Source organism: Scophthalmus maximus, chromosome 12, assembly GCF_022379125.1.
Source record: "Scophthalmus maximus strain ysfricsl-2021 chromosome 12, ASM2237912v1, whole genome shotgun sequence".
NCBI lineage: Eukaryota > Metazoa > Chordata > Actinopteri > Pleuronectiformes > Scophthalmidae > Scophthalmus > Scophthalmus maximus.
The window spans coordinates 18,838,340-18,857,500 of record NC_061526.1 but is presented as its reverse complement, the minus strand read 5'-3'; the positions used below and the strand labels follow the sequence as shown (position 1 = coordinate 18,857,500).

Below are 19,161 nucleotides of genomic sequence, written 5' to 3'. Positions count from 1 at the left end.
GGAAAATATTTCATGCGGCCTTTTGCTAAGCCTTTTAACGTCATTACAACACATCACAGAGGCCTCCTTGTCAGTCGCACTAGCAGGTGGGAGCTATGAATATTCCTGTCCTAAGCATAAACATGGTGATTTCAAAATGCTGATTGGCTTGGCTGAGTGTCTGTGCATGGGTGAGAACAAGGGATACATATTACATGCGTGCGCGTGCGGCTTTGTGTACTGTGTGTGTGTGCATGGGCGTATTGCAAGCGATTGTCGGTGTGTCTTGAAGCCAGAGGCCGGCAAATCCAAAAAGCCATGAATGTGTAAACAATGTGCTCTGCAATTCCCAATCAACACCTCCACACCACCCACGCCTCGTAATCAGAGAGAGTGGGAGAAAACACAGAGAAGCCGTCACTGGCATTTCTCCATAATCAAAGTTGACAGAGGGTAGAAATTACATACTAATCAATGGTTCTCCACATCCAGTACGGTCCAGGTCATTTCAGTATCCTTCTTTGTTCATTTTTTTTCTAGGGGGAAACTGGGCTTGGACAACGAGTATCATACAAACAATAGGTATTACCAAACAACGCTAGCACATAGACGCCCGTCCATTCAAACATGCAACAAACTCAACGAAAAGATGCAGAGCGCTGTGAAAGAGCTAATTAACCCCACACCACAACGCCTCAGGCACGGGAAGACGCACTGTACGAAAACAGATATCAGATGCGGGTTGTCGCAGTGCTGCCTTACAAATCATTATACAATAAAAAAAAATTTTAAAAAACAATATCAGAGAGGATTTCTGATAAATAAACTGTTCTTCTTGTTCTTAAAGTCTTTAGATTGTCAAAGTCAAAACATTCAGCAGGTCACAAGGGATCGTGTGATGGCCAACTTGTTTTTAAAAAATAATTAAAAGTGTATGATTTATCTCACAAAGTAAGAGTTCTGCCTCTTTGGTGACTTTTAATCAAACTGCTGAAGTTTTATTATTCTCACACTTTTCTCATTTCATCCGCCTCCCAATGCGTTTCCTGCTTTCATCTCTCACTCGGCTGTAAACTTTTTTCGTCTATTCTTTTCCGGTGAAAGACATATTTTCTATGACGTCCTTTCACTTAGTTTCTCCCTTTTTCCTCCCTCCCCAAGCCCTCCCTTCGTTCTCCAACTTCTCCATCACCCTTCCTCTCACATACTCTTTCCTGTCAAGGACACAGGCTTATGAAAAGAGGACAAAAAAAAAAAAAAAAAACTTGAATACTATGAATCACCCCTCTCTTCTGTCTGTATCGTCTCTCTTTGCACCCTCCTGCTCCGTCCCTCTCTTTCTCACTCCCTTCATCTTGTTCACAAAGATATCTGAGCACCGATTTCCCCCATGCCTGTCAGGGCTGGACAGCGCTGGGCCACAGCAGGTAGACTCACAAAAAATAAATGTATGAATAAGGAATAAACACCAACAACCCTGAGCGCTCAGACACACAGTGTGGATGACAATCTGTTTGACCATCTGTCTGCCTCTTGCGTTGCTGTCTGAACTTGAGGACATCCTGCAGGTCTGTGTGCGTCTATGCAGGGTTTAGCCCAGTATATGATTAAATGACTGAATTAAACTGAAACCAGACGGTTTCATCAATTTTTGATGGCATCATAATACAGTTCATCTTGTGATGTAAAAATGCAGACATTTTTCACTGATTAACTTATTTGAGTCTTAAAATTCATGATAGCGCAGATCCAAACTATTATTTCAAGACTTATCTTGCGTTTTTAAGGTCCTGTGATTTGAGAGGCCTTGTCACCGTGACATCAGCGAAACTCAAGGGCAAACAGCCAGTAGCCATAAAGTATTGACAAGAAAACAGCACGACAATTTGTCGTGACTTTTCCTGCACGACGTGTCTGCTGCCTGCTACTTTAATCCGAGGTCGTCAGCCCAGTCAAGACCAGAAAAAGACTCTAACCTGGCGAAATCGAGGTCGGCCTCCCTGGACATGGTGATGTTGGTGAGGTTCTGCTGGAGAACAAAGATGTTCCGGCACATCTTCTTGATGCCGGACTCGCTGATCCTCTTGAAGTACTGGGCCCCGTTGATTAGAATACAGGAGATCAGATGACCCAGACCTGGTGGGAGAGAGAGAGAAAGAACAAATTCTGAATCCATTTTTACAAAACTCTAATTCTGCTTTAAAAAAAAAAAATCCTCGGCCAGCTGTTAACCCCAGGTCCGAGCTGACCTTCAAATATGTACTGGAACTTGTGCTGCTGCAGGCCGGCCCCCATGGCCTCCTCTATGGCTGAGATGTCCTTGTTCAGTTTGACCACCAGTGGGTCGTAGTCCATGCTTTCCACATTGGCCACAATGGCATAATTCCCTTGCTTGGTGAGGGGGATCAGGTAATGGAAACAATGCACCCTGGGAAGGGAAAGATAAAGAGGGAAATTAGATCTATGTCCATATCAGGTCTTGTTATTAAATGTACATCTGTTGCATTTTCTATAATCCTAAATAGTGCACCCTGAGTTCTCGCATAATTCACTGCTGATATTTTGAAAAATAAGGAAACAATAAGGAGGAGAAAGAAAAGAGCGTCTTAAAGACCGGTGTGTAATATACCTGTACCAAGTATATCATTTTCTGCCCTTACAACATAGTTAGAAATTACACTTACTGGGTGCTCTCACCTCTCAGTGTTACTACTCCAACACCTATCATTTCTACAGAAATCACTATGTTTAGAGTACTTACATCCACTTATTCAGCCAACCACGACACCGTGGCTGGAAACTATTCAGCCGAGAAATCTGATTAGTTAAGGGCAACCTGTAGAGCAGCAGCGCTAAATACGTAATACAACTCTTACGAGTATATAAAAAAGCTTTCACCATTAAGTAAATTAAGAGCCTACTACCTTCACACAACAAGTCCATCTTGTCAAAAAACTCAAGGAAAACTATATAATTAAATTTGTAGAAAGTATGCCAGAGAAGCTCATATTTACATCTTTACTTCTAAAATGGAGTTTCGATGTTTTGTAATTGATTTCATCTTATTTTTGTGGGATTTTTTCAGGACATGGTGCTGTGCTATTGACCAGTGAGATGTTTCAGTACAGTAATTAAAGGTTAGGAACCCTGCTGATGGGGTTTTCTATTCACTTTGAATAGATTTTCTTGGCTGGTTGATCTAATTTAAATAAAAAAGTTAAAAAACCAACCACCAAGAACAAGACTGAACTTATTAGAGCCCTGGTATCATACAATAATCATCAAAAAACCCCTCTACTCTAGTTTGTCATTTTACTGTAGTTTGAACATTTTATGTCAATAGTTACATAAAGTGTGTCTTTACTTCTACTTTTAGGATTGTAATGGGAAGGGAGAGGGTTGATTTAAACCTATCCTGTACCAAGGTTCTTCGTCACTCTGTTCATTTAAACATCTCACTCTGAAGTCCTTTCGGCTCATTTCTCTCTAGACTTGAGGAGTCAATTATCTCGTAAGGCCATAATCACAACGCCCTGAGCAGAAAAGTATAAAATGATATGGGTGAATGTCTATTCCCCTTAAGGCAAAGCCAACAACCACACCACACCTTCTATGCCTCCATCCCACTTCCTCTTCTCTCTTTTCAATCATTTGAAAATGATCCACCCTCCCCGTCCACCCTCCCCTCCTGATTTCTTCCTCATGGCTTCATTTAGCTGGTAGCACTATCAGGGGAAATTCAGTAGATGGGGAGAGTCAATGGGGTGTAGCATATAGCTAGACATCAGCCTCGGGGAGGGTTTTCAACTGAAATCATAAACAATATTGCATAAGCTACACAATAGTCTACGGGGAAATAGCGGTACATGGAGGGATAGAGGGGAGTGGGAGAGGAATGATGACTATTAGTGGTCGTTGAGGGGGAAAATATATGGTCTGGTAAAATAACTTACTGTAGATATTGACATTGACATAAGAAATTCAAAAACTGTGCATTTGTGCATTTAAAATTGATAAAAAGTTGGAAAGTACTTAAGTATGTTACATCTGTAATGCTTTTATTGCCAGCCTACCTGACTTCCAGGTGCAGTGCCAGGAGACAACGGTCAGCAATGTCCTGAAAGCCCCTGGACAGGTCACTCAGGGTCTGGAGAATCTGATCCCTGCTGCGTTCACTCTCACCCACCACCTGACTATCTGCTGAGCATGGAGACACACCTAGACACACACACACACACACACACACACACACACACACACACACACACACACACACACACACACACACACACACACACACACACACACACACACACACACGATTAACACACACGATTAACACACACGATTAACAAACACACAAGAGCCACGTTAGTGAGTAGAAGGATCATTATTTAACTACAGTAGAAGACTCAGGGCCAAGTTTCAGTGTCTGGATACAAAGGTGTGTCCTGTGTCCTGAGAAAGTGTCATATCATCATTATTACAGTGTTCTGTCTGTGCAGACATCCATTGTACTAAACCCCCCACGGCAATACAAATGTGTACTATTTAATACTGGCATAAAGATGTACTGTAAACGAGACACCGGCACATATAGCACAACCAAAAAAAGAAAGCCATTAGTTCAACTTCACAGACGTCCTGAGTCCTTCAGCATGTTCTTGTACTTTCTACTCGTCTCCTGTGCTGAGACAGCAGGAGCATGTGTCAGTGCACCGCATTGTAAACCACACAGAGGACCTCTGTGTGTATGTGTGTGTGTGTGTGTGTGTTTGTGCGTGTGAGAGAGAGAGAGAGAGAGAGAGAGAGAGAGAGGGAGAACCAGAGAGCATGATGAGTGTATATAAATTCATCCAGTTGTAGATCAATGGCCATAAATTAGCAAGTGGAGGATAAGGAGAGAAATTGGCCCTGTCACTCATATGTAAGTCTATTTGGTCAATGAGGCGTGTGTGTGCGTGTGTGTGTGTGTGTGTGTGTGTGTGTGTGTGTGTGTGTGTGTGTGCGTGTGCGCAAAGGGTGACTGTGAGCAGGAGAATGCAGGGGTCCACGATCGATGTGCCGCAGTCAAAGCCAGCTCCCCAGTTACTCTTCCTGCCCTTCCGAAGGTCACACATGCAGGCAAGCATGGAACCACACTCAAAACCCCCCCCCCCCCAAAAAAAAACCCTGAGGATACAGTGGCACCATGTCTAAACTCAGGTCAAACGATACTGTCTCTATGATGAAATACTTCTGGATGACATCCCTCAAAATGGAAGATAGAAGGTGGGATACATGCAGGCAGGCAACGTTCAGCTCCAAACTGGTTGATTCCCAAATGTTCCTCCCCACCAAGTTAGCCCTTACTTGCACATTAAAACAATAAAAATAAAATTAGACTGTGTTGAAATAATGCATTCAAAAACCTAGAACATATCACTTCCCTATGTATTCGTCAAGATGTTTGATGCATCCCAGCTGACAGGAAAACACAACAGCATAATTTACAATAGGAAACCAGGTGAGCCATTGGTCTTCAAAACAAGTAAGAGTTATTTCAAAAAAGGATAGAGGCAAAAGTAAATACATAAATACCTTCTGACTCTCGTCAAAGAGACGTTCCAGATTTTACTTGCCATGGAACTGATGTTGTTTACACAGCAATATTGAGAGCTTCATCTGTTGGATATGTGTTTATATTCTGTCATACAAGCAGTGCATCAGCCTAAATGGACGCAATCGGCTGCCACACGCATTTATTAGTTATGCTGTTTTCAGACACCGCACTGCTCCTGATGAAGGTTTGTGGAGTAAAACGGGAAGCATGACCACCTCGGGTATTTACTGCAACGACGATTAACTTTGCATATCGCCCACATTTGTAAGGCCGAGTTAAGTTCGACACCTCACTGTAGACACATTCATGCGCTGTTTGACATCGCGAAGCTCATTTAAGCAGTACCTCTCTGCTGCGTCGCAATGGCGAGAGCGTCTGTGCGCTCGTGTCCGCGTGTGTGTACATTTTGTAAGAGCCGGTGAATAAGGGCTTCTTTAAATTAACCCCCGATAAGATGAGAAGCCATTGGTTTAGGCAAACAGCAGGGAGGTATGTCTCTTTGCCATCCAATTAACAAAGCAAACACTGCCAGGCTTGGGATGTGAGAACACAGTGACAGCTGCTCTTATGGTCTACCAGTCGGGGCTGTGCCCGGAGGCTCCCTGATCGGATGCTCAAACCACCTCAACTCCCTCTTTTCCACGCAGAGGAGCAGCAGGTTTACTCTGAGTTTTCTCCGGATGTTCGTGCTCCTTATCTATAAGGGTGAGCCCAGCCACCTTACAGATGAGAAACACATTTCTGCCGATTGTATTTGCATTCTCACGTCTTTCAGTTTCTGCATAAAACTCGTGGCCATAGGCAAGGGTTAGAAGGTATCGGCTGGAAATTGAAAACTTTACCTTCTGGCAAAAAAGTAAAGTTGTAGGTCAAGCCCTCCTTTCTTCTTTTTTTAATCAGTGTCATTATTACCACAGCAAGAAACACCAGCATGGTGATAATTAAGGGGTATGAATGCTTTTATTTTCATTATAATCTGCCGTTATCTTTGAAAATATGACTTTTTCCACATTAAATGAGTCTGAGACCAAAACGGTGACTGTTTTAAATGGATTGACTATTTTTAACATATCGCATAATTTTTCAGGAAATTTCAATCAACGTCAGTGCCACTGTATGAAATCAATATCATATATCGACTCCACACTAGGGACTGCCTCATCCACTGGCAGAAAACAGAGAGCCACAGATTAGATCTTTATTAATCAGTATCTGTATTAATCCTGCTAAATGAGCCACAGGAAAAACAACAACCAAGATCGGCCTTAATATATATAATAATAAAAAAATCCACAATGATTTCTCAAGGGAGTGAAGCATAATGACATAACTGACTTCATCTGATTGGCCTAAGCTGAGGTTGTTTATTCTCCCTGGTCATCTTATCAGATCATTAGAAGATACATAGCCCAGCAGTGACACACATTATCACTGCTCACATATTCAGCAGGAAACCTGAAAGTGATGTATGATGTTACTGATGTTGACGGGCATCAAAGGAGTGGTAGCAACATCAACAAGTGTTTGATGCATCTAGCAGTGTATGCGCACGCACGGACATACAAAAATGGCATTTCTGTTATTGTGAAGTCTTACTTAGAGCACCTGAGAAAAAGTAATTGTCCTGTATATTTATCAGATAGACTATTTGACTCTAACTCACTCAGTCTCTTTTCTTCTCATTTGAAAGGTCCCGAGCATTTAACTTGCTGTCTGTGGGACTGTTATTCCTTCAGGTGTGTGTGTGTGTGTGTGTGTGTGTGTGTGTGTGTGTGTGTGCGTGTGCCTGTCTGTCTGTGTGAAACTGACTCGAAGGCTTCTGTTTCCTCTCATGTGCATTACACTCACTCACTTTGGCAGCAGAAAGGGGAAAAAAACAGGGCTCGTTGTGGCACACACTGCTGGAGGTCTCTCCAGGGGGTGTCCGTGACAGACACACGCACACACACACACGCACACACACACACAACCAAAAAGACACAGATTCTTGCGCCGCCTCCCCCAGCCTGTGCCGCTTTGATGGTGCGAGGGAGGCGTCGCAGCATGGGGGGGACGCTATTAGAGTCAGGGACAGACGGGCAAGAGGAGACGACTCATTGGTCCTGACTGACAACTCTCTTGCTCTCTTTTTTTTTACCCTCTATCTGCTTCCTTCTGCTTTCTTTTTCCTCAAACCAGATTACTCCCATCTCTTATTTATAAGTTCTTTGCATATGCATGATTAAATGGGAGGATATGTTTGTTGTGTATCTATTTATGCACCCATGTAGGCATGTGTGTGTGTGCTTGTGCGCGCACGCGTGGTACGCTTATCCAATTATTTTTGGATCCCATCTAAGAGAAACGTCTGTTGTTGCCATCTGCGGAAGATGAGGCTGGCAGACATTAAGAGAGAAGATCAGTGATGGAATTCACACACTTACACACGTGCAACATGCAAATGCACACACACACCCGGACATCTCATCTTAACACACACTCGTTGCCCTCTCTGCTACACAACTCGTGAAGAAACAGGAAACCAATACTGATTAATTTATGCAGTGCTGACAAATACGTTTGATAAAAAATTATCTGTTTTGTTCAAAAAGGACATCATGCCCAACCTCTCTGCAAAATGGAGAAAAATAAGCACAGGACAGTATCCTGCAGGGGTGGAGTGATGAATGATTCATAAATGACTGAGTAAGAGAGGAGAGGAGTTATTAATTATTTTGCTGCCTCTGGTAGAGGATGAACATCTGCACATGGGGATCTGAACTTCTATCCACAGAGAGAGAGGGGAGAAGGAGAGAAGATGGAGAGCGGGGAAAAAATTGAGGATGAGACACAAAGATTTTGATATTCAAAACCCCCCACACTGCTTAATGGCGTCCTATCGTGAGAAATAATAGAAATACAGTTGACATTTTGGACAGAAACAAATGGATGGATGAACAAAGACAGTACTTCGACAACTGTAAAAACAACACCATCATCTCCCAATGCAGCCTCTCCCCCAAGCCTCTGCGGTGAATAAGAATGTGTTGTTAGTCAACTCGCCTTGTTAAATGGCGTCAAGGAAAACATCACCGCCAAAGGGTAAAGACCTACACTCTATAGTCAAGGTTAGAGAAGTGTATTCCATAAGCCCTGAGACATGCAGCAGAGCAACCACTGAAAGAGAGAAGAAACTTACTCCCATTGGAAGACCACATGATGATCATCTCGAAACCCCGCAGCATCGATAAGAGGCCTGTTTCTTCACCCCACGATGGCCGGGCCCCCCGACGTGAATACACAACATTTGCACACATGTACATAAAGTGTTGCTAGACGGAAAAAGTCTCCAGGAAAAAAAGACTGCCCACGGGGAAGATCTTTCGTCCTGCATGAACTCAGGTCAATGCTCGGTACACAAAGATCCAACGAGGCTGCCAGGCACACTGGTATATTTCAAAAAAAATCTCAAAACATACACACAGCAGTCAACAAAAAAAATGGCTGTCATGCTGACATTACCCCTCAGGCAGCTGTGTGTGTGTGTGTGTGTGTGTGTGTGTGTGTGTGTGTGTGTGTGTGTGTTTTGTCGGGTAAATATTGTATTGGATTAGAAGTTCAATGCTGCAACCAGATGGGTGATAAGACCCTTTCTCCAGCCACCTTCACGGCCAATCACCATCAGCGCTCTGTTTGCATTTACACACACACAAACAGTCCTCTTTACACGCACACACACAGAGGCTCTAACATCCTTAATCATCTGAGACACACATATCCAAGTTCAACCAATCGGATACACGTTTTTTTCTTCTTCAATTTATTCTCTATACTTCAAAGCATTGCGATGTGTGTAACTTCACATCCAGCGTGATCAAACCAAACGTCGACCACAGAGCTCAACCAACCACGGACAAAATCTACCAATGTTCACACTGCCATAATGAGGAATGAATGGGAGAAAAAACAGAAAGACAGGAAAAAGACAGAATGAAGCTGAGAAAGTAAGAAAGAGGTACGAAAAGAAAGAAAAAGCAAAAAGAGGGAGAAGAAAATGAGTTGTTCATACCTGACTGCTTCTGTAATATAAAATCCAATTTGGAGGTGCATAGACGTGAGGCAGGGGGGTTGAAGGATGAGATAAGGTGGGGTCCTTTTTCCCTGCCATACCCTTGTCCCATCTTACACACTGCATGCTTATGTACATACACACACACATGCATGCACGCATGCACGCATGCACGCACGCAGGCACGCACGCAGGCACGCACACACACACACACACACACACACACACACACACACACACACACACACACACACACACACACACACACACACACACACACACACACACACACTTAGGGCCATACCAAAACGCGTAGTTCATCATCTGCTCAGCAAACACTAAATATTGAACAAAACGGGGGCTGTACCAGCGTGATAAGTGGCTGCCCTATCCTTCCCATTAATGCCACCCGGCAGAATTAATCATAACTATGTCACGTCCCTTCTCGTACTTTTATTGAATCCTTATCTATGAATAGACGAAGAACGCCAGCGTCAGAGTGAGAGGGAAGAGTTTAAAAAGAGATAGTGACAAAGTGAGGCCCAAATAAGAGTATCTGAAAATGTGTCATTTAATTATTTTATACCTTAAAAAAAAAGGAAAAAAAGTTGAGATACGGAACAGCGGAATAGCGCAAAGTTCAATGAGCAATCAGCGTTCTGGAGCTAGAGAGTCTTGGCTGATAAAGGTTGAAGCACTCTCTCCATCCCTCTAGGAAAGGTGCATAATTTACCAGAGATCTGCCAGAGGACCAAGATACTGCTGTGAACGTGGCTTAGTTTCGCCATATAACTACAACGGTGAATGAATAGCCATATAAAAAGAGGAAACAGTTTTTGTTTATTTGGAAATGTCTGTTGAAACTCAAGCCAGATATTGTAAGCAGCGCTTATTGGCGTCAAACTAAAACAAAACGGAAGCTAAAAATCGAAATGGTTACTTCAACAAAACTAAACATTGCTCTGACATTTGAAACCTTTTTTCAGTCAAACAGAATTTTCAGGAGCTTCATCTTTCCAGCGGAAGAAATTCAGTCAGACAATATTCCTAAATATTGAATGAGCTTATTAGAAAGACATGAACAACACATCAAATGAATATGACTTTTGCGTGAGACTGAAAAAGTGAAAAGTCTAATTTCTGTTTATTTTGTAAGCACATGGGGAAAAGGCACATTTACTTTATAGTTTGGAAAGGCATGAGGACAAGAAAACACAAAATTAGAGACTGCGGCGAGACACTACAGATTAAAAAACAAACATGAACCTAGGATAAGAGCCATTAATGGGAGTAATAACTCTCTGATTGCCATCATATGATGCTAATAAAAAGATATGGACTCGAAGAAGCATATTACCAGATGCTAGAATCTTTATAGGTAGATTAAACGTGCTCTTAGTGTGGTAATGAGGATAAAAACATAACTGTGATGATAAGCAATTAACAAGATCTACATAAAGACCATGTGTGGGATGGAAACAGACACACACCTCATTTTGATCAGTGATTAATGATGCAAAAGTGATGACTGTGCAGGGAACGCATGGAAAGCTTTTTTCTAAGAGTCTTGATGAGGGTAGGCATTTCTGCAGACACACACTTGCAGAGGTAGAGGCAACCTTAATGAGTCTGTATGTAAAGTGTTCTTTGACAACTCCAGTGGAATGATTGTGTGATAATTCACTCAACTTAATGAGGCGCAGGTTAAGAAGTGTGGCTGCAGCTAAGGATGGGAAAACGTCATGTAATCCTGACTGTGATCCAACATAAACCATCCAGACAATGTTTTGATTCTAGGTCCCAAGAGTCAATTCATGACCATTAAAGGGTATCAGCTACTTCCACGAATATGATGTTTCCTTTACTTACTGGAGGCATGAGGCAGGTTGGCGAAGAATGTCTTGAGGCGAACGGCGAGCCACTCCATGCTCTCATGAAGGTTGGCCAGAGCCTTCAGGTCACTGACGTCACGGAGGATCTCATTCTGGGGGATTAACTTGTCTCCGAGGTTCCCGGTCAACACCTCTGACTCCTTCGCAAAAGCCGCTCTGGTGAAAGGAGAGAGTGAGTGTAAGAGTGAAAGAGCCCATAATCAGGTTTGTTGCAGGAAATGATTGGTTTGCTGGTTGGACTCAAAATACCTGCGTAGTAAACATAAATGCTTTAATAATGGAAGTAATTTTTCAAAAGTTTAAAACATAAAGAACTGCAAAGTGGAATAGATGAGTAAATGTTTGAGTGTGAATGTTTATTTAAAGAGGATTCAAATTTAATAGTGAGCTGTTATTTGAACAATGGTTGAGCCTTGATGTTGAACTGAATTAAAGCCTTCACCTTGATGTGAGAAAGTCCAAACCAGGTAAAAAAGCAAAAAGGATAATAAAAGGGATACGGGGTTGATAACTAGATAGATATTAGGACTGAAAGATAAACAGAAAGATGAGTCGAGGATAGGAACAAGAAAGTTGGACGTGTTATGAAGATCATTTTATGGGCATTGTCACTTTAAAAGTAGGGAGAAGCTCAACGGTCGGCAGGAGAAGAAAAACAGCAGGCGATGGAGAACATTCACAAATAGAAAACCAACAGAAGGCAAGAGAGTTACAGGGCGGAAAAACAAAGACAAAAAGATCAAAACCTCTTCTGCATTGTATTAACAATCGCTTGTGGTGTTTGGAAGGATAAATCACTTTGGAGACCGGCGAGCAAGACGGAGGAGAGAGCAAGCTGGAAGTTGGATGAGTAAATCTCAACAGTGCAGTGCTTGCGAACGCATGGCATGTGGACTGGCCTCCGGAGTCACCGGGATGCCCACAAGATCAAGATCCCTCGAACAACAGATGGGTAGAAGAAACACGACGCACGCACACATACCCACACATGTAGCTTATTAATGAGGCTTTATTAAAGCACTGGGTTGCCAGTCGTGCAGAAGCTAATCCCCCTTTTATAGTAATGCAAACATCTACGGCGCTCAAATCAAACGGCCTTATGGTCTTCCTCTTGCTATCTCGGCGCTCCCACAGTGTATGTGTGTCTGCGTGTGGAGAAGAGCGCGCACAGCAGATTGACTTTCTTTTGCCACATAACCAATTTATTTATTTACTTTACCATTCCGCTCCGATGAGCTCCAGTGTTCCCTGAAGAGAGCGCACATTCAAAAGCAATTTCGATAAGACTGACCCCCCCTCCACCCTCCCGCTGCCTCCGACTGCTCTCTTTATATTTTCCTATTTTGTTCTTCCCTCGTTTCCTCGCTCCCTTCAGATATAGGGTGTTTAAAATAGCGATTGTGACTTCTTTTATGAGTGCATCTTAGTCAACAAGAGAGGGTTCAATAATATGCGGATAAAGAAGCAACGATGTGAGGGAGGTGACTGTGATTTTCATGTGTGTAGTGTGCACGAGTGTGCGTTCCTGTTGCCCTGTTTGTTTGATTATAGTTTTTCTTCATGCCAGAATTGTGAGCGTACCGGGTAAAGTCCTCCTCATCCTCTCTCTTCTGTCGGGTCTGCCTGGGTTGGGCCATATTAGCCCAGTTCGGGAGGGACTGGAGCAGACGACTGATGTCCTCGTCTTTGGACCAGGATGCACTGATGGTCAGCTTCTCCTCACACTGGACTATACCCCTGAGGGGACACAGACACACAATATGGAATGAAGACAACTCATAGTTAAGTTATGGAAAAAAAACATAATTTTTTGCTGATACAACAACAGATAAGTATAAATGTCTGCCAACATATATTTTCTTTGTTTACATGTGTCTGGGTTGAAGAAAACTCCTCTGTCCTCTGCATTTGATATCAAATTAATATCTTGTACAGGAGACACAAGGACTTGAGGGTTTCACATCCACACACATATAAAGGAGAGGGGGGGGAATGGGCGGCTGAGAGAGACAGAGACCCGTTCATGTGTTAAGGGGCAAACAAACACAAATGCAGACACTCTGACAGTCTCGGTTGGGCTTGTCTTTATCACTCGGAGGCCCCGGTGAGAGCGAGGCTGACCTGTGACAGAGTCCAGATGGACTCCCAGCAGTCCGTCAGTCCTTCCCTGTGTCTCCAGGCCCGTTCATCACTCCCTCTCTTACCCCTCCACATACTCAGTACCCCTCCCTTTACCTGGCCAGGTGTTACAGGGTACAGATGGATGGCCTTCCTAGTACCAATGTGTGTGTGTGTGATTGCGGGTGTGTGGCAACGGTTGCATTTCTAAGAACGTATACAAATATGTTTTTAAAAAGCATTTTATGGTATTTAATAGTGTTCTGTTCTATGTCCAGGTAAGGAAAGGATTCCAGCTCCTAGTCTCCTCTCACCTGTAGGCCGTGTTGCAGATTTCCTTGTACTCCTTGAGCTTGTCGCATACCATTTCCAGGAACTGGTTGGAGTAAGCACTCAGGTCCTGCATCAGGCTCATTAGATCCTGGATGGACTTCTCCACCACCACTGTGCTCTAGAGACAAGAACAGCAGCAGAGTAATCAGTGTTCGGTTGGGTTGAGCTTTTTAACTGTGAACAGACACCGAAAGACAAAATGGGAGTGGGTTTTATGCGAGTGTCACGTCAGATCCAGTCTCCTCTCGTGTTAATGTCTCTGGATGACTCTTATTTCACTTATCTGTCGGTCACCTGCGGCTCAACTGAGGACTGGTGACTGGACATCTTGTCGATAGTCGAAACTCCGTATTGGTGGAATGGATCATTTCTTTGTGTGCGAGTGAATTAGCGCGCACATGTTTTTTTTCTTTTTACTGTGTTGTGTGTGTGTTCTCAGGCTGCGTGTGCATTTGTCATAGGGCGCCCATCACCAGAAGCCACGGCAGGGCTATGACAGCAGCCATTACAGATTAGCCACTCCTGCATGACTAATAGCTGGCCCGGGAACAGCAGAGCCGCTTCACATCCCCAGACACACTCGCACAAACACGCAGGGAGCAAACTTTTCAAAAGCACACAGCTTTGAAGAAAGCAAGAGCTGTTAAATGAGATTACAACTCAGCACATACCTGTTTGTCTGCTCCCAGCACTTAACCAATCTATCCAAAAATCTCTAATAACAGTGATAACTTGCTTTTAGTCTGGCAATAGCCTCACTGCACCCTCTCTGGAAATTGCTACCATTACAAACGCAGTGCTTTGTTTAGTGCAGAGTAATCCCATACAAAGCTTTACAGACAGGGATATCAAACATGTGATTTTTAGTCATCATTCACAGATTATTACTGTTCTGCTCACTGTACTGCTATGTAAACATAATATGGAGTCCCATCCTTGAGGAGTGAAATGGAAAAATGTACAGCTTTGTCAAAGATGAATACAATAGATATGACCTGTGGTAGAAGCAAACAGCTGCAGGGGGAGCAGAAGGTATTGCCTCGAACCTTTTTAGTGCCACTTGCCAAAACCAGGCAGAACATATTTACAACAACCTGATGATCTACTCGAGAGTCAACATCTTATTTCGTCACGATTAAAAATACAGAATGGGATATTGAATGAGAATGAGTCCCAGAGAAGTAGACTTCATATGTACAAACTTTGTATGCAAGCATTATCTCTACAATTTCATCATTAATAATTCATTTTTTTTAAAGAGCTCCATTATATTCAAGGCCGGCAGCGAGCTGCCAGAGTGGCTACAGGGACGACAGGGGGCAGTAGTGACTGTAATTGATCTTCAAAAAATATGGAAGGAACCCTGATGTGATAGAATGATATTAATATTAATAGGCCTTTCTCCGTTTCAGTTTCCCCCTCACTCATTCTGTCACAAGCAGGCGAGCAACATGCACACACGCGCACATGCAAACGCACACACACACACACACACACACACACACACACACACACACACACACACACACACACACACACACACACACACACACACACACACACACACACACACACACACACACACACAGCAGCCACCATACTGAGGGAAGTAATGATCCATAGCGGTGCCCATGCCCATGGAGTGCTAACCAAGGCCGCGTCTCTGCCAAGGGAACACCCTTTATTGTCCATGCCTGACTCCCTGTCAGGCTGCCAGGGGAGCAGGAAATACAGAGACCCTGCGAGCGGGCAGGCAGGCTAGCTGTTTGTGAAGCTCAGGCAGCAGCTACATCCACTTCTTATCTCAGGCAGGTGGTACAGTAAACCGCTTGCACAACACAGTTTAGAGGAGGCGATGACATTGCTGCCCATGTCTGTTTACCAGGACTGTGGTGATAATATTCTGACATGGCCAGGTGAGTTTGTAAACTCAGCAGCACCACTGAGGCTGCAAAGGATTCAGTTGGTGGCTCAAGGGAAACTTCAGCATGAGCGCATGACTGACTTTCTCAGACAGCGAGTCCATATAAATGCAGTGCATTAGGGCGCTGGGGGATTTTATGACCCATTTGATTTTTGGCAAAAATTGGATTACTTTTGATTAATCAAATTGGATTGATTTAGTACATTGACAGCAATAATGCTTTGGGGGAAACTGGACTGCTGCAACAGCAGGGACTATTACGACACCTGCCACAAAGTAAACGGCACTCACAAGAAAAGGGGCAAATATAGAAAACACAAAGAACTGATAACTTCAATTCTATTTTATTCAGTGATAATGAATTAATATAAAAGTGCAAAAGCATCCGATTCCCATATTTCCAGGAAGAGAAAAATACTGCAGCTGTAGCAGTATTTTTTTAACACATTAAAAACTTAGCCTTGCTATTAAAAATGGTCAAATTTGAGAATTTCAACTATATGGTATAAAAGAATTTAGAGGATTTTGAGAAAAATAACAAGCTATTGTCAAAAAGTTAATGTGTCAGCCAAATAAGGACTGTGCCCCCCCCCCCCCCGTCCACCACCATTACTGTCTCCACTTTGAGGACATGGAGCTCAATATCAAGCCAAGTCAGTGAATGGGGAAGAGTAAACAATGGATGCCTGATCCATTACTCCTGCTCTAACAAATGCTCCTGCGCTCAGCTCCCTTGTCTAATTCTGCTCATTTAACACAGCCATTTGTCTTAGGCAGCAGAAATCATTAAAAAGTAATCAAGGGTACAGACGGAGAAAGGGAGGGCTGAGAGCGAGCGCGTTCTGCTGTGCCTCCCTGACTGCTACATTGCAGACAACATGCACTGTGGAGGCTTCTCTATCTATGTCCATCCTTACTCCTCTCCGTCTCCCTTTCCTAATGACTCCGGCTTAAAGGTCAACTTTCCGTGCTACCATGTGGCAAACACCCAGATTTACCTATAATCTACTTCACAGCATTGAATTACCCCTGAAACTGAGCTTGGTTTTATCGTTGCCTCCTCTCTTTCACATCATTACTACGTAAAAAAAAGAAAGAAAAGCATAGTCATCAAGGAAAATGAGACCTGGAAAGGATCGCAGAATCCGCTGGGTGTGAAGTGCAGTGGTTAAGAGTGAAATGAAGGCCACGGCCAGAGTGGTTTAATGACAGCAAACCAGGCAGAGCTAGCACTCAAGACCGGCGCCTCAGCAGAAAAAAAGGGCTTAATGCACGGTCATCACAACAGAAACCGCCCCGAGTCGGTGCTGAAAGTAGCTGCTTCCTTTTGTGGAGGGAGTGAAAAGCACAACACGGGGAATGGCATTACTGCAGTAAGAGCGCGGGGATGTAATCGCTAAACTCTGAGTTTTTCCTGGCTCAACCCGAATCGCCATCCTGAGGTAGACGAAGGAAGATAAAAAGGAGGAAGTGTAATTAATTTACCCGCGCTCACTTGGATTATGCAAGAACGTGCCGTTTCTTGCCAAGGTCTTGCTCAAAGTTGGGTTTCTGTGAATAATATTGTGAAAGAGCACAGTGTACACCTGAAAAAGGAGCCTGAGACAACTTCTGTTATGATATGGATGGAACCGACTTAACTTGTGAATGTCAGTTAGCCTCATAAGGTTTCTGTAATGTGTTCTCTGAAATGTCAAAGTGGAGGGGGGGGATGAGAGATCTGAATCAGAAATGGATCATGGATTTCCCCATTAAAATAGCTGGGAGGCCCCTGAAGGTTGTGTGGGGGTCAGCAGGGTGTTTAACCCCGCGCTCTCTGCCACTTGAGTCACTGCTGACTCGTGTAATGCCCCTGCCACGCTGATCACACGTGCAATCATGGGTTGCCAAAATAATACGCACTCAGTAGTGCGCATACACACAGCTGCACACACACCCCCACACATCAACAGGAACACGTGCAAGGATAACCTCTGGCTCCCCCTCTTTTTGTCCACACGCAAACACACACACACAGGCTGTCCCTCTCCTGGGTAAAGGGGAGCTGGTCACGAGTGGGACATTGTCTTGACAGATCATTCATCAAAGTCAGCGTCGGGCCATGCTCCAGAAGACTCCCCTGACACACACACCGGATGGCCCTCATGCTTGTGCCAGCTCAACCGAAGCACATGCTTCTTCGTGTGTGTGCTCGGGTGTGGGTTCCTATTCAAGTTTGTTTAAGCTCTGACAACTAGGCGGTGTGCGCTTTTGTCTTCTCAAATGTGCATGTAATGTCACGGGGGGGGGGGGGGGGGAGGAGCCAGATACAAAAGTTGCCCCCCTGCCCCTCGTGGGAATTCATTCAGTGAGATCAGGACTAGAATTTAAAATTCAGAATAATCTCCCCACTTGCTTATTTTAGAGTTTAATTACTTGAATGTGGCTTTCAATATTTGAAATGAAGGACTCAACTAAACCTGCATAATTTGTTTACATGCAGATTTACCTTCTTACAAAACAACTTCCTATTCGGGCTGTAAATCACTCACCAAGAGCAGTAACCTCTAATCGAGAACAAGAAATCCCCCTCTGATTGACTGCAGTGTATAGTATAACCTCATATGCATTTGAATAACAAACTAATCATTCACGAAGGTGAGCCAATTGAATCCTTGTCGGTCATTTAATGATAGATTTTCAGCCGAAAGAAGTAAAATGATGAAAAGCGAATAATGAAGTATACATCCAATTAGCTGTGATGCTCGAGGAACAACACGCTACCATTGAAATAAATACAAAGCTACAGGCTGGACAACAATGGATAATTACAAGAAGACATCATCTTTTTCATTTTCACCATCATCACTTCTGATGCAAAGCTTTAAAAGTGCTCTTATTGAGAAATGAGGAGCAATATTACACTCGGGTGATTGCAGACGGGCCTCACTCCCTGTTCACACCCACACACCCACACCCACACACACACACACACACACACACACACACACACACACACACAAATGCAGGGTGAAATGTGCGGCTCCTGCATTAATCTCCCCAGAGTTCAGATCCACCACTTAATCCCCCACAGAGAGCAACAACTCAATTCTACTGATCGTGCCATGATCACTCTGGTGTTTCTACCCCGGAGATTGTACCATCGCCTTCTGCTGGTGGATGTGAGGGAGATGTCCCCCTTACCCTCTTATGAAATTACCCATCACTTACTTTTGTCAATTACCATGAATTATTTATCACAAGAGCTGGGTTGGGCCTTCATTGG

At 43.6% G+C, this 19,161-nt stretch overlaps 1 protein-coding gene across 1 annotated transcript in view; it reads right to left on the bottom strand.

Annotated features, from left to right (window-relative positions):
* Positions 1-19,161, bottom strand: part of exoc4 (exocyst complex component 4) — a 96,444-nt gene that overhangs the window by 9,270 nt on the left and 68,013 nt on the right. The window contains exons 14-19 of the mRNA XM_035610331.2: positions 13,954-14,090; positions 13,103-13,258; positions 11,499-11,677; positions 4,053-4,197; positions 2,229-2,407; positions 1,956-2,115 (exon numbers count right to left, since the gene is read on the bottom strand). Coding sequence (XP_035466224.1) covers positions 1,956-2,115; positions 2,229-2,407; positions 4,053-4,197; positions 11,499-11,677; positions 13,103-13,258; positions 13,954-14,090 — 956 coding nt within the window. The remainder of the gene's footprint in view (positions 1-1,955; positions 2,116-2,228; positions 2,408-4,052; positions 4,198-11,498; positions 11,678-13,102; positions 13,259-13,953; positions 14,091-19,161) is intronic.